General features: G+C 33.0%; 1 protein-coding gene across 2 annotated transcripts in view; it reads left to right on the forward strand.

The window, feature by feature from the left end:
- The window catches only part of LOC143255546 (max-interacting protein 1-like), a 68631-nt gene extending 53888 nt beyond the window's left edge, over positions 1-14743 (forward strand). For both annotated transcript variants that reach the window (XM_076511375.1, XM_076511376.1), the window contains one exon: positions 5771-14743. In XM_076511375.1, the coding sequence (XP_076367490.1) occupies positions 5771-5913 (143 nt within the window). In that variant the 3' untranslated portion in view covers positions 5914-14743. The remainder of the gene's footprint in view (positions 1-5770) is intronic.
- The last annotated feature ends 1339 nt before the right edge of the window (positions 14744-16082 follow it).

The following is a 16082-nucleotide window of genomic DNA, read 5'->3' on the forward strand; positions in this document are numbered from 1 at the left end:
TTCCAACAAGAGTTACAAGTGCTTCTTTGATGGCTTACTGAGCTTTTCTTGATGTACAAGAAATTGCTGGTTATTAGTGTTCAGTACAGGTGGCTATGCACATCAGTGTGCTGGAGCTTCTTGCCATTCATCTGAATCATTTTATGCCTTAAATATGAGGCAAAGAGGTCATGATTCATGCTGACAGTTTGACCCTTGTCATGTTTTTCAATCAGTAAGGGGGTACCTACTCATATAATGTATGCCTACTAATATGTCATGTTCTGGGTACTCTGAATCTCATTGTGGATTGATTGCCTAACCACAATGAGGTTATCCCCATGGAGCTGCCCATCAGGTGTTTTGGTGGCTGTGTGGCCATTGGGGTACTCCTTTTGTGCATGCATTTGCCAACCACTTCAGTGTCAAGCTGCCCCTTTTTTGGTCCTTATACCAAATCATATGGTTTTGGTGGTAGACACCTTAAGTCAAGATTGATTCTACCTTTACTTTTATGTCTATAAGTTGCTTTCTCTAAGTTTCATGTGTTATCTATTCCACTTTGTGAAGTCCTTGTCAAAAATTTGTGGTGTGACCAACCTTAATTTTCTTATCCTCCTTTTGTCAGCACTTTTTTTCTTTTTCTTTTTACTATTTTTACTGTCACAACTCTGTACTTCAGCAGCCTCAGTCACTGATTTATCATCCCAACATCAACACTCTCTAGTCCCACAAGTGCTGATTGTCCAGTTCCTTTACAAGATGATCTAGACTTTTCATACAGGTAACTTCCATTCTTCTTTCTGATGTATCAGAAAAACTTCATATTTTTTTAGTGGTAATCTCTGTATCATGGTTATGTTCTTTCCTATCCTTTTGTCCTTATTTTTCTGAATTTTTGACATGCTATTCAACAGTAACTTTCCTGTGTCTGCCATTGTTGTCTACAGAGTTGCCTTATCCAGTACCTCCCCTTTCTGTCATTCCTGTTGAGTGTTTTTTTATCTGGTCCTTTCACTTTTGTTTCATTCACTTCATCCTCCTCATCCAGTGCTCCATCCCTATTGGAACCTCATTATTGTTCTCCATGTTTTTATGTAACCTCATTTTAAACCTTGGTTATCTGTTATCTGTGCCATTTGGACTTCAAGACTTGTTACTTTTTTGCCTTTGGTTATCATAGGTTGGATGTTCTTGTTCTTAACATGTCACATGTCCATTATCACTATATCTGTATTCTCCTGCATCTGGATTACAGTTTTTTCCCCAAGACTACAACACCTTGTGAAGGTGACATCATTTTTACTTCTATTTCTCTATCTTCCATTTCCCATTTGTATTCCCACTCTGATCAAGATCATCTTCTTTGTCCTGGTTGCCTCTTTTTCATGGTTTCTGTTTATTTATCTGTTGCAGTCTTTCTTCTTACCATGATGTTTTCTCTAACACTCTTATGGGATGGATTTGTCAGTTTATCAGATTGGCTTATTCCTCCTTGTCTCTCACCTCCAAATGTCTTTTTATGAGTATCTTCTCATCAGATCTGGCATCCTGGATCATTCTGATAGTAACTAGCTACTGTGACATTGTTAGACCTACAAGGATGGAAAAAGTTGTTGTGCTTTCAAGTGATTCTAAATCAGAAAGTGATGATAATTCTACAGATGTTCCTTTTAGCAATTTGTTTTTTTGTTGTGATAGTGATAATTGATCAGAAATCTGTATTCCACTGAACTTGGAAATATTTGAAAGAATCCAGGGGTTACTATAACTTCATCTGAATCCAAAAGTATTGCTGCCATGACAATCCTAATATTTAGTGATGACCTTTTGAAATTTTTGGTCAGGAAATATGTACCTACCATAATCAAACTGCAGAGAAACATGTTATTTAAAGGACTTCAATAGTCTGAAGTTACATCTACAGCCTTGATGAAATTCCTAGGCAAAGAAATATAACTGGAAAGATTATTGTTCAACAGATCCTCTTTTGATTAATCCAGTATACTTTCAGACAATGAGCCAAGAGACTTGAACAAATTTGCAAATTTTGGCATGTCAGTGGTAATCAGAAAATGGATGAGTCTTGAGGCAGGCTCTTCAGAATTCAACCATCACTGCATTATTTCCTCAGTAAATTCAGGACACTATACAAACCAAAGCAACAGTTGTCATTGAATGGCAGCATTTTTCCATGGAGAGGATGTCTAAGATACCAAACATGCAACCCTGCAAAAATTGTAAAGTATGGTCTGCTGCTAAGAATGGTGTATAATGTGGAGATTTATACTGGTGAGAGGAAAATTTCGAGAAAACTATTTCAGTTCTTGCTCCCAGTCTTGGTTGTGGCACCAGGACAATTATTACAACAGTACTTCCATTGTAAACCTTTGTGGAATAATCAGAATTAAATAGAGGGTTGCTGTCAACCATGGAAGCTGAAGTTTCATCAATACAAAAAAGAAAAAAGTAAAACACCATTTTGTAGAAAAGGTGATGTTTTTATTTTCATACGGAAAGACAAGAAAAGCAAAAATAGTTTCAGCCATCCATGACTCATCTGTTTCTACCACAGAAAAGAAAAATAGAATATAACTGGGAGAAAACAAAAGAAACCTGTGTTCTCCAATACAGTGCCCACATGAAAGATGGTAATCGTTTAAATTGGCACTTCTCGTACTACACCATTCTCTGAAGGGGGCTACTTTATTTAATAAATTGTAGCCTTTTGAATTCATATGTAACCTATAAAGCCTTGAATCAAGAGAGAAAAATAAAATATAAGCAGTTCCTCCTTTCTGTGCCAATAAAATGGATTACTGATACAAAAAAAAAAAAAGACTCACTGCAACTAGAGAGAAATGAACCCAGTTTATCATCTGAAGGTATAAGGAAAGCCCCACATAAGGATCTTCCAGGAAAGCTGTCAAGTGACATGACAGCATAATATTCCTGTGTTCATTTCATATACAAGAAAGCATATTTCTTACCAGAGCCTGCAGAATTTCTGCTGCTCCTGGAAAAAAAAAGAAATGCAATACGTATGCAAGCTGTTTATGGTTCCACTTCATATAGGAAAATGTTTTACAAGATATTACACTTTAAAAATTCACCAGGTCTATTCATATATATACTTTGTGAGTATTTGAGATACGAATGAAATAGAATGCATCTGACTCCACCAAACTCAACATTTTAATAAATGACACACAAAGACACTGTGCACAAGATGCAAGTAAACTCGTGACCCATTAACAGTAGGTTAAGTTATGGTGAAAACTTGTAAATAGTAACTTAGTAACCAACACAGATCCAAATATTTTACAAAAAAACACTGACCGATTTAACTCTAACTAGAAAACATCTATACATTGTACAACTATCTTATTTTTATAATCTAGCTTCAAATAAAGCATAAAATACTTAATGTTGCATCCTTAGAACTTTCAATATATTCTAGGCCTATGTTATTAAACTTATAGATCTGAATGATATAATTTAAGACCTACAGCAAACACACAAATTACAATATTAAAAATATAGCTTACATCACTTCCCCATTGACATATAAAGTATCTTGAATTATCTTGATACAAAAAAATTGAACACTACAATAAGTTATCTATTTTTCAACTGTGTTTGTTAGTTTTCTCTTTCAAGGCCAGAGTATATGTATAGAATGATATCTTGTCCCTTGTTATCATTGGCCATCTTGTTGTTGGGGGAGTTTTTTTTGGGAAAGTGGTGGCTCTAACCTTGGTGATCCTCTTGGTGAAAGTACTCTTGACAGGAACTTCTGGCTCCTAGGCCAGTTGAGGTTTTGCTGACAAGTTCTTTTCTGGAGTTACCTAGCTGGCTGTTCTCTCATTTATTACCTTCAAAGATGATCAAAGTGAATGACCTTTGACTTCAATTGCTTCTCCTTCAAACTCCAACTTTGAGGTTTACCCTCTCTCATTACAAGAACCAACATATGCATATTATTGCATTAAAGGTTTTTGTATTGGCCAGTTTATGAAACATTAGTGTTTAATTTTGTGCTTTCAATTTTTCTAGTAATAATTTAATTTTCTAAACATTTTTAAAATAAACTCAAGAACAAGATAAAATGTTTCAACAAATCTGAGAAATGTTCATCCATATCTAGACTGTTTAATTGGTAGAAGCTTGTACCAATATTTTACAAAAATAGATTAAGTGTTTAGTTAGGTGAGGCTTTTTCATATAATATTAAATATAATAAATAATATCAAGGTTAATAAGCTAAGTTTATGTGCGTACTGGGTTGTTATTCCATTCAGTTTATCAAATGTCTAGTCTGGATGATGTAATTTGTTTCACAAATCATATAATCACACATAACTAATTTCCTCTTCTTACTGAAAAAGAATCTAAAAATCACTACCTAAAGTGAATGATCTATTTGCCTATTTCAGTATTAATGTGTAACATACATATAAAGGGTCTCTGCACTGCAGAATATCACAGGCAAGTTAATAAAGGATCCTGTTCATAGAAAGACATAACATTGAATGTCTAGAATAGCCTACAGCCATCTTAGTTGGTACATGATGATATGTACTCACTTGGGTATGTGTTATATAGACCTGTTTGATACCAACAGATGCCAAGATCACATTCATGTACAAGAGTGCTGTTAGTTTAGTTTTATAAAATCTGTATGAATTTGTATAATTTTTTTTTTGTGTGTGAATTGGGTCTTTACACTATACAATAGATTGTAGCATCTGACTTAGGAAAAATAAAAACCTTCATATGATGAAAATAGTTAGCTAATGCTATTTGCATCGTTCCAAAAGATATCAGAATTTTTTGTTTTAGTATCTCTTTTTTGTGCAACAACTATTATTTCTTATCATAATTCAATGATACAAATATGAATTAGTATGTCTTTTGGAAGGGGGTTATGAGGTAGAAACTTTTGAAGTTAGGATGGACCAAGTTATATGTAGTGTGAAAAAATTTAAGCTACTTTTTGTTTTGGTTTAGTTTTCTAGTTATATGGTAATTCAGCCCCATAGTTCACTTCCAAAAGTGGAAAACCAAATATGAAACAACTACTTTCTTTATTGGTAAAATGCTAAGGTGATTAAACACATTTGGTTCATAATTGAGTAAAGCTTTTACTGAAAAGTGTGTGTATGTGTGTAGGACTTAATGTATCCTGTGATAACTACACCTTTTAAAGATTATTAGAAATTAAGGTAAAAATTTAACATTTTTTATTGCATGTGCAAAATAACTGTGAACAGAACAAAAATGCAGTAACTTAAAATGTTTGCTTAATTTTGCAAAAACTTCACCAGCTTTCTTTTGGGACTTTAGGCTATTTTGTATCTCTGGTGTCTTAGAAGATGACAAGTTCTTAGGTTCTTTGTATGAAACATTTTGTGACTTTATGTGCAGAAAATCAAATTGAATGTATATTGCAAAGTTTAATACTATACCTAAGGCTTGCACAGAAAATTGTCTCAGCTGCTTTGTCTACGTTTACTGGCTCTGGAACTATATATTTGTCAAGTCACTTAAAGAAAGCTCTAGTAATATATCATATATATTACAGGTCTGGGTAAAACAGATCAAGTGCCTTTGTTATTGTTTGTATTAGGGAATTTTGGCTGTGCATTATTATGATGAGTCAATATTGTACTTAATGGTTTCATGTGTGTGTTTCTCTCTTTACTCTTGATTTTAACATGTTAGTATTTGCAGCTTAAAAATACTGTTTGTAGTATTGCTTGTGATGTTATTTTTTTTATTAAACCAATAGATGAGGTGGATATTCTGGGTTATAACAGCAATCAAAGTGACACAGATGACCACAGTAGCATCCAAAGTATCACTAGTGATGGTGGGGTCACCATCAGTACCAAACGGTTGACATTAGAAGAACCAGGAGCAGCATCTGTCTAACATTGTTTACCCTGCTCAATACAACCACCGAGAACGACCTTTTCCTGACTTCAAGGTTACAAGTTGTGATGATTGGTTACTGTAAGAATGAGATCTCTGCCATCCATTATTGTGGTGGTTTTTTTTTGTTGTTGTTTTGTTTTCCCAAAAGTTGTATCTATTTATCCTTTTTGAACATTGAAGGGAACCAGGTGGGCTCTCACATCATTTCAGGTGTTTGTTTAAAGAAATGTATTTACTCTTCTATGTGAAGTAATCTTTTCTGTGGCTAACTGCAGGTGAGAATGGGGAGGCTATAATTTGAAATTGAAACTTTGTGGCCACATTTTATTCACAGAATTTTTTTATATAAACATAGTTGTAACAGAAACAGATGTATATTTAATATAATTTTAAACCTACTGCTGGAGCAGTAATTTTTGACCATTGAAATATTAAAAAAAAATGAATGTTAAAAGCTGTTTTGCAATTGTTTCTGGCCAAAGGAATTTTTTTTAACATAATGTATAAATTACAAGCTGTAAATGCTAATGTTTGGAAAGTATGCATATATTTTTTGTGTTACCTATGAATGAGCAATTCTAAAATTATTTATTTTAAATGTAAAAAGTTTTGTTTTACTGCATATTTCATATTGATTTATATTTTGGCAGATTGCCAATGCCTTTTGGCTTTGTATATTCTGTATTTTAATACTCTGCTGATCAGTTCTGAAACTGAAATGTTTTTAAACAAGAAATTAAGATATCTTCAAAAACAATATTGTCATCATTGTACGGTAACTGCTTTTTATCTTTAAGAATTGTCTTTTAAATCTCTCATAAGTAATATTTCTTTCTAACATTTCTTTTTAATCAGTCTAGACATATTAGTCATTCTTTATAGTTATACATTTTGTGGTTATATAGCTTGTATGCACTTTATTTCCATAAGCAATTTTGAAAAGATAACTGAAATAATTTTCCTTAAACATTGAAATTTGTAATGACTTTACATTAAAAGTCTTTGTAAATCCATGTTTCATGTTTAGAGAAAGATATTCTTTACAGTATTTACAGTACTTTTTTTTTTCTGAATGAAATAATAAATGAGTATAATTCCAGTTTTCATAGTGCATGTACTGATAAAAATAATTATTTAGTCCATGAGTCCAGATCCCCAAAATTAGCCTAACAATACCATTTGCATATGCAAAATGTACCATTTATTTTCTGACAGGTCAGAAGTTTTAACTTATGAAAATGCTTAGTGGGTAATATCAAGTATGTAGATTAATGGTTGAAATTCATTGTCATGGCAACCAAACACTGTTTCAAAGATGCATCCAAAAACATAAAATGGAATATCTCTGACATTATGAAAGCTATATACATAATTAAAGCATTATATATATCCATTATGATGCTGACTGTGCAGTGATCAGATGATCTTGGTAATCAATGGTCAAGTTTACTGGCCGAAATGAATAACAAAGTGAAAAATACAGTTGACAAAATGAAGATCAAAGTGAAAAATACAGTTTACATACATAAAATATCTATTTGTTACAACTCTTAAAGGATTATAAACTTTAACAGCATAGAATGTCTAGTTGGTTTATATTTTTATTTGTTAACTTGACTTTTCAGTATTCTGTATATAATCGTAGGTAAGCATTGTAAGCAAAAGTCAAGATAATTCGCCACAGAGAAGTAAATTGTAGACCATGATATGTTCTATTATACATCAATTCAATTACTTTTCTAAATCCACTTTGTTTTATTATTTTATTTCTGTATCACATCAAACTTACTCACCCTTTCAGCTATGGAGGCATTATAACGTGATGATCAATCCCATTATTCATTGGTAAAATTGACAGTGGGTAGTAATGACTAGCTACCTTCCCACCAGTCTTAAATTGCTAAATTAGGGATGGCTAGCAGATATAGCTCTTTTAGCTTTGTGCAAAATTCAAAATAAACAGTCTTTCTGTACACTAATGGTTATTGTAGCAATTTTCTATCTGAGTGAAAGTCTTTTTATATCCAGTTTGGAAATGTTGAAATCTCCTTTATTGTTTTTCCATTTTAATGGATGTCTTACTACCAGAACAAAATATAACACTCCTGTAGAATACATTTTTATCATACTAATGAAATTCACCAAAAATTATGTAACAAATGTCATAATCACATATGTAATCACACAAGAAACATAATGATTGGTTTATGGAGTAGATTACATGCTAACCACATAATTATCTGAGCCTTATCCTACCCTGTGTATGAACAAAAATCTTCTAAATAGAAATTCTGTAATTATTGTATTAATTATAGTAACTGATTTTTGATGAATAGCTGAAATGTAAACATCTTATCTAGTTGAATGTTCAGTTGATGCCTTGCACTGCTTGATTTCAATGTTAATGACCACAATATATAAATCTCCACACTTTGTTCAGTGTCATATTTATTATTTGAGCTATTTTTGCACTAAATTCCACATTATACTCATCCTTTGGCATGTTTTTATGTGTTTGTAGCCTACATGCTGCATGATATTTGAAGCTATTTGCAAGGTATTGATAGTTGGATAGTTTACATTCTATGCTGCATGGACAGTCGTGTATAATTCCAATACCATCTTGGGAGCTATCAGTCCTGGCATCCATTTTGTGGAAGGTTGAATGTTCTGAATAACCTATCATGACTGAAATCAAGACTTGGTTTGTGGGGATACCTATAAACTTCTGTACCAAATAACAGTCTGGTAATTAGCCCTCAGAGAATGAATATGAGAACTCTGTACATGGAGGTAGCTGGCTGGACTGAATGTTTCCCTCTGGAAAATAATAGTTGTCAGTGTAGTTCTCATCTTTGTGATATTTGATCCAGCTGCAGGTAAGCTTCTGAATTGCACAACAGAAGATCTCCAGATAATTAATAGTTTTTCCCAACTTTCAAAAAGTCTTGTACTTTATAATCAGTTGTAAGCCAGACAGGTTATCTCTTTTTCCAAACATAGAGAAATCAAGGGCAAGAATAATACCATCTGTGTCTCTAGGAACCACCACAATAATTGCATCAATGTTCTCTGATGCATGCTTTACATGCAACAGTATCCTTGTATCTGCCTTTTCTTATGATGTCATAAGTTCAAAACCTGGAAATTATTTTTATCTGATCAGCTTCTGACACTCATCCAAGACAGCTCTTATCAAGTTTCCCCCCCCCCCCATAAGGAATGGAAGAACTTGCCTTGGTGCTTAAACACCCTAGAATGTACATCCATTGTACTATCTTCTGGCCAGGTACAGTACTGATCACTAGCTCTCCAGGGCTGAATCTTCTCTTTTATTTTTGTGTATTCTTGATTCAAATGTACTTGATTACATCAAAAACTGCATTCACCCTTTTGCACTCAGTTTTATTCTTCAGTACTGAACCAGATAATTTATTTACCACACTTATTTTGTATACCAGGCTCGTTCCATCTTATTATTCAAACAGAAGGACTAGAATTGTGTGGACTTGTGAAACTATCCTCACCATGTCATGCTGTGATAGAACTGCTTTGCTTATCTCCTTAATTGTACTATCACAATTGGTAAGAGCCCAGGGCAGTGAACCTAATGGATGCTGGATGACTTCACCAATTTCAAGGTTTCTACTTGATGCTACCAAAATCAAATGTCCAAAAAGCTTATGATTTGCCTTCAGTTCTATTTTTTTTATTTGAAGCTTTCTAGTAGATTTTCAGTTTTTTGTTTTGTCATTTTTTCATTGAATTTCTTAGTTGAATGTTCTTTTTTTTCAACTTGTTCCTTGTTCTGTCTGAAAATTTTGTATTGTATAATTTTTCTTTGCATACAAAAGATCATATTGAACATCTGTAAGTGTTATCTCTCCAGTGGAGAAACATAGTAACAAGAAAAGAATTAACCCAGTTGTTTTCTATTATATCTAACAATGATTGCACATCATTCTCATCTCTGTATCATGGTTGGTTTAAGATCTGCATGAGATATGCCTGATTGCTGACATACCATCCACCTCAGATTTGTAATACATACACTTCTGTACTATGTATTTATATAGTATCTGTCAAATTCTCCATTGTTTAGACTAAGTTCCATAGTTTCACTTGTGATATGGATGTCTTTAGTTGCTGCATGGTCAATGGCTTGTCATTTGTCTATAGTGAGCCTCATAGTTTTGTATATCATAAACAGATATCCAGGGTATTATTGCTCTTATCTTAGCAAGATAAAGAAACTACTGTCTTTCCCTTGATGTGTGAATGAATCTAAAAAATATCTAAACCATATCAGTATATCATAAATGTGACAGATTGAATTTTGAAACTTTAAGAAAGTCGGATACATGTTGAACTACTGGAAGATCCTGACGCATTTAAGATGACTAAGAAGATAGCTCACCTGGTTCTGGATAATGTTTCTGTTCAGGTTATCCAACTGTAATATAATGTCATTGAAATTTACCAAGTCAGTTGCATATTGCTGTTTCACCTAGATATTTAAAACATTTTCTAGTTGTTATCAATAGGGCGTCATAAACTAATTTATGCAGTCTCGCCACCAAGTTATATTTGCATCCTTTCAATATACCATTAATGGACTCTTCCTCAGTTACACCAGACTCAATCTCCAAGATTCAGAGTTTGAATTTGTCAGCATTATTTTGTACTATCTTGGTAAATTTAGTGTACAATGCTTGGACAAAGATATGTTTATTATTGGCAAATAGTTAATATTGTATACTGTTTAGTTGTCACTGTTGTTTGTCTGGATGTTGAAATTAGTCCAAGTTTTGGTTATTTACATCTATCTGCTTGACCAGGAACAATTGTTGATCTTTCAGTTGAGCATTAACTACTTTATAGCTCACTGTCATAGGTTCCATAACAGGTTGGACCTGTATGAATACCAACATTGTATGGGAATAACTCCAAAGGCAGATAATTACTGCAGTATCTTTTAACTTCCACAGCAAGTAGAGCCTTCTTTGACCACTCAGCAGATGATACCTGAGATTGTAATGCAGTACCATTTAGCTTATATTCCCTCATTTCAGTTATTGATATCATAGACTGGGGTTACCTAATTACAGGAAAGGAGAATGTTAACTGGTATTACCAAACATTACTCATTTTCGTTTCATAACTTCTACAAACAGAGGACAGTGTCAGTTTTCTCAAGTTGACTGTAAAAATCTAATGAGCTGAATGATTTAGTATCTTTTAACTCTGCATTTACTGTTAGAGATTTTACTATCCACAGTAAAAAAATGTTGGCTTCTACTCCATTGCGTTATTACATTATATAAGAGGGAGAGAGGGCCTTCACCAAAGGACTGAATTTGTGTTTGAATTATTGATGATGATGTGGTGTCATTTATTCTTGTTAAAAACACTTTGAAAAAGCAAGATAATTTGGCTGCTGGAGGCAAGATGTAATTATTTTGAAACCTTTTTGGTATGGTAAGCCATAAGTGGCCAATTTTAATTTTTCTCTACACCTGTTTTTAGGTTAAAAGCACACTTTTTTTGAGAACCTCATCTTTCTTGACTTTTGGGATTCCAGCTCAGCTACCTTTCTAATAATATCCTTGGTTAACGTAGCTTTAGAAAAGTTATCTGGTATAAACAAAAGTTTTTGTTTATCATCTGATATCATTTCAAGTTTGTCACCAAAATCTTCCCGTAACTTTTTTTTAATATATTATTTTGTCTTCAGTACATAGCGAATTCGTGCTTACTATGCAGATTTAGTGTGAAGTTCACCGTTGGTTCTTTATGAAGTTGAATGAGCAAACTGATTTAAATATAGTTGAAAAAAAATTAAAATATGCTTCTTTGCCTTTCTTATAGTGTACATAATTTTTTATTATGTTTGTGACCGTTTGGTTTTATCACTTGTCTTCTGTACGTCCTATAACAAGTAGGTGATGTTGTTGTGCTGCTATGAGGTCCCTAGATTTAACAACCAAGACCTGTTATCTTCCTTTACCTCTGCTACTTTCCACAGTTACACCTGTTCTAAGACCTATGCCCAATACAGTAGTTCCTGGTAATGGGCCTTTTTCTGGCACTTTGTGTTCTCACAAAAAATACAGCTTTTTTTCATAATCAGTAGAGGATAAGTTGCTTCTCAAAGGAATATTCTCAATAGGTGAAAGGCCGTTTGTTTTTTTTTTACGTTTACGCTGTTGAAGCATTTTCTTGGATTTTTTTTCTACAGTCGAAATTATATATTTGGTGTATATTATTACACTATATGGCTGCATATTTTTCTGTTTCGGCAGCCTTCAGAAATTTAGTTCATGAATCCACGTTTTTTGGATTAGTCAGCTCTGTGACTGAAGTCTCGACTCCACATATCAGATATGTCGCGAATGCCCTTTGTCCCAGCCATTGCTGCTTTGTAGAAAGCTTTGATTCTCATGCCCTTACTGTAGGCCTGTTGCAAATCATCTCATCCTCACACTCAGAAATGCAAAAAGAATTATTTAGTACTTGAAATAGACACCAAAACGTATAATTACCTCTTTAATTACGAAATCACACACTCATCCCGACTCATCAGTGTACATGCACGTACGTTTATACATGGGCGCGCGTTTTTTATATGTATCTTTCATAGTGGCCAAGATATTCCGTTTTGTTTTCTCACATTTTTGAAATGTTGCGATTGTATGCCATGACAACGCTTTTTCAACCACTAGCCTACTTCATAGTTGACATTCCCACTAGATATTTTCATGTATAGACTCTAGACTTTCAGAAAATGTTTGGTAAATTTTTCCCACCCGAATGACATCAACAATGTCTCTGTTATAGACTAGCTCGTGTCTTCAGCTATTCCAATGAGGCAGAAGGTATGTGTATTATGGGTGGTTGTATTTTAAGATTCTTAACAGTATTATATGTAACTGTTTTGCTTGGACGTTTAGATCGGTTTCCATATGCTATTTGAGATAGTATAATTAGAGCTAAATGCAGTCATTGGGGTTTTAAGTGTCACTATTGCTCAGTTGAAAATGTGCAAATTGGAGTCTCTCCCTTGGAATGTTTCGAACGCTCATGATTTGATGAAAACGGACTAACCAAAGCAAAAGAGATTGTACTTGGAATTGTAACAAAGGATACTTTAGTATAAGTTCTCAAGTTGAGGAGGTCTGTCATGGAAGTGGAAAATAATTATAACAAAACTCCTGAAGTGTTTAAGTTGACATTATTATGATTACTTAATGTTATATGCGTTATAATCCAGGCTATTACCTGGACGTTCTAAAAAAACTGCATTTGGGTTGGGTTCCATTTGCTTTAATGGGTGTGGTGTTTATTGTTACATAAGGAGGTTACTGATTCTTTAGTTCGCGATTCTGGATTAATTAAGCAAGAGCATTCATTCTTCCAAGAAGCGTTGAGGACCTATGAGGAGTAAAATGGTGTAGAACACCCGTCTGGGCTTAAAATATTATAACCAACTTCATTTTAGAAGTTTTTTTTTAAGACCACAAAATTTCTAAAATAAACTGTTTCTTAGAGTTAATAGTTTAACTGTGTGTTTGGTCAGTAGAGTAACGTACTGAGCATCCTTTAGACTTAAATGAGTTTAACTGTTCATTCAGTAAGTTAACAGGTCTCGTTTTTTGACGCTATGATCTATGAGCAGTTTAGGTTATTTTTGTTGGATTATTATCTATTTTCTTTTTTAAAAATCTAAGATCGATTATTAAAATCGAATTTTTGTTAGTACGATACGATCCCACCACACACACACACACACACTAAACCTGGCTTCACATAAATGTAAACCCAAGTACAGATTCCCGCAACAATAATTGTAACTTTGGTTTAACGTATGTGGTAGAAACTTTGTTTAGATAATTGCACAAAGTACAGATGTAAATTATTTAAGGAAAAGTTCTTAGTGTGCGTATAATATCTATTGTATAAATTAATAGTTGATTAGCAAAACTTTTATTAAGCAATAACCTTATCAGACATCTCTGAAGTTTCTGTAAATCTAGCTAACAGATATAATTTTCAAAAAATGGACACAATAGCTTAATGTTCCAGTTCTGTTACTTGTGATTATGTATGACTGGTTTGGGTTTTAGGTGAATAATTAGGGCCCTAAATTAAATATAATAAAACAAACATAATGTCAACATAAATAATAGTGAATGTTATACTTAAGCGAACAAGGCAGAAGTGTCCTATTTAAAGTTCAAGTCATAAAACTGCGTTGGTTGTACAATGTAGGTAAATTTAAGTTGTTTCACTTTAGTCATGTATGTGGGGGCATTATATATATGTGTATATATATATATATATATATATTCCCATGGTGATAGTAATAACGTATGAAGGTAATATGTTTGATTATTCACGTCCACTTAGTGGCAAGCTTGTTATCGAAAGTGAATGATGGTCAAGGAGCCCACGAAAAGCCACCGCCTCAAGTGCATGGTGGTTTGTTTTAGTTAATTAAGCCTTTTTTCTCATGACGTAAGTTTCGTTCCTTTTCTTTATTGCAAAGGATGTGTACCGTCTTTCTTTAATATTGGTATCAGTTTTTTTTGTCTGAAAATAGTTTTGAAGCTATAGTTTACTTTTGTGTTAACTAAACTTTTTCTTCCATTTATTGTTATTGGCATGACTTTGGATTATGAAAAAATAAATAAATAAAGGAGACGTAACGAAGGAAAATACCTTGTACAGTTCTGTAATGTAGATGTCTTTCAAATACACGTCTTCTTAACTTTATGTATCCGATTCTATTTTTTGTCCCATTTTCCTAAAATAAATATTTAGAAAATTAGCGGATATGAATTATTTCTTTACATTTCAAAAGTTGCTTAGTATCACTGGCAGTAAAAGTTATTTGAAGTATTCAATGAAGCCAAATTATTTTAGTACTCGTTGTAATGCGATAGTGCATATGAAAGAAAAAAAATGTTATGTATATATATCAAACAGGCACATACATATATATGTAAGGAAGTCGAATTTTAATTTTGTTCTTTTATTCAGAATTGAAAATGAAAATTAATAGGGTTTTCGCAATGTTATTTGACTGTTCTTCAGTTTCTTAAATTTGCAACGTAATTTAAAACCCACTATAAAATTTATACAAATGTATAAATCGTGTGCGTGCACACATACACATTTTTCTAAATTAAAGCTTTAAATGACAGCTCAATCTCACACCCAGAAACAGAAAAACATATGATTCTCTTAATTTACCGTGTATTCTCGTGATTTCTGACACAGTGTTTCAATACCTTGATATGAATTCTAAACTTCTGAGCCTGGTCTACAAACTAGGCGAGTACAATATCCTAATTGACAGTTAAAATGGGCCTAGCAGTGGTTTGATAGTTAGATCGCACGCCTAGCAGTATGCGGGTCACGGATTCAAATTACCCTCATTGAACCTACTCACCCTATCAGTCGTGAGGGCGTTACAGCGTAACTGTCAATCCCAATTTTCGTTGGTAAAAAGTAACCCAAGAACTCGCAGTTGGTGTTGTTGACTGATAGCCTTCCTTTTATTCTAGCACCATTAATTTTGAGACAGCTATCATAGATAGCTCTCAAGTAGCTTTGCGCGAAATTCAAAACAAATCAGACAACTAAAATTGCTAAATTTAAAAACTTTCTCTTCTTAAACAAGTAATGTAATGCTATATTATTAGATATATCTTAAATTCACTCTTTTCATAAGTTTTAATATCTGATTGATTTTTTAAACGTGTTACATCAGTGTCCTTTTTTTATTTTTAAGAGATTTAGTTTGACAGTAAGATTCTACTGCATATTATTTACTGAATATTACTTCAATCGTGCGGTACAGTGGCTTACAATATTACTAATTCTAACTCCATTAATGAGTGAATAGTGAATTTGAATAAGAACTGGTAACACCTCCATGCACTGTATTGAGTAGAACCGAAGTTTTTTATAAAAAGAAATATTGTCTAACACGGGAAGTATTGTTTTTAACTAAGTTTATCGCCCTTCTGTTAGGATTTACTTTTTATTCATGTAACGATATTTCATATTTTTGTTTATATTATTCTTATATCTAAAATAAAAATAATTATGTTTTTAAAGTGTTTGAGAAGGTTACTTCAGAAATCTAGGAGCTGAACATGGTC

Source organism: Tachypleus tridentatus, chromosome 7 (assembly GCF_004210375.1).
Source record: "Tachypleus tridentatus isolate NWPU-2018 chromosome 7, ASM421037v1, whole genome shotgun sequence".
Taxonomy (NCBI): domain Eukaryota; kingdom Metazoa; phylum Arthropoda; class Merostomata; order Xiphosura; family Limulidae; genus Tachypleus; species Tachypleus tridentatus.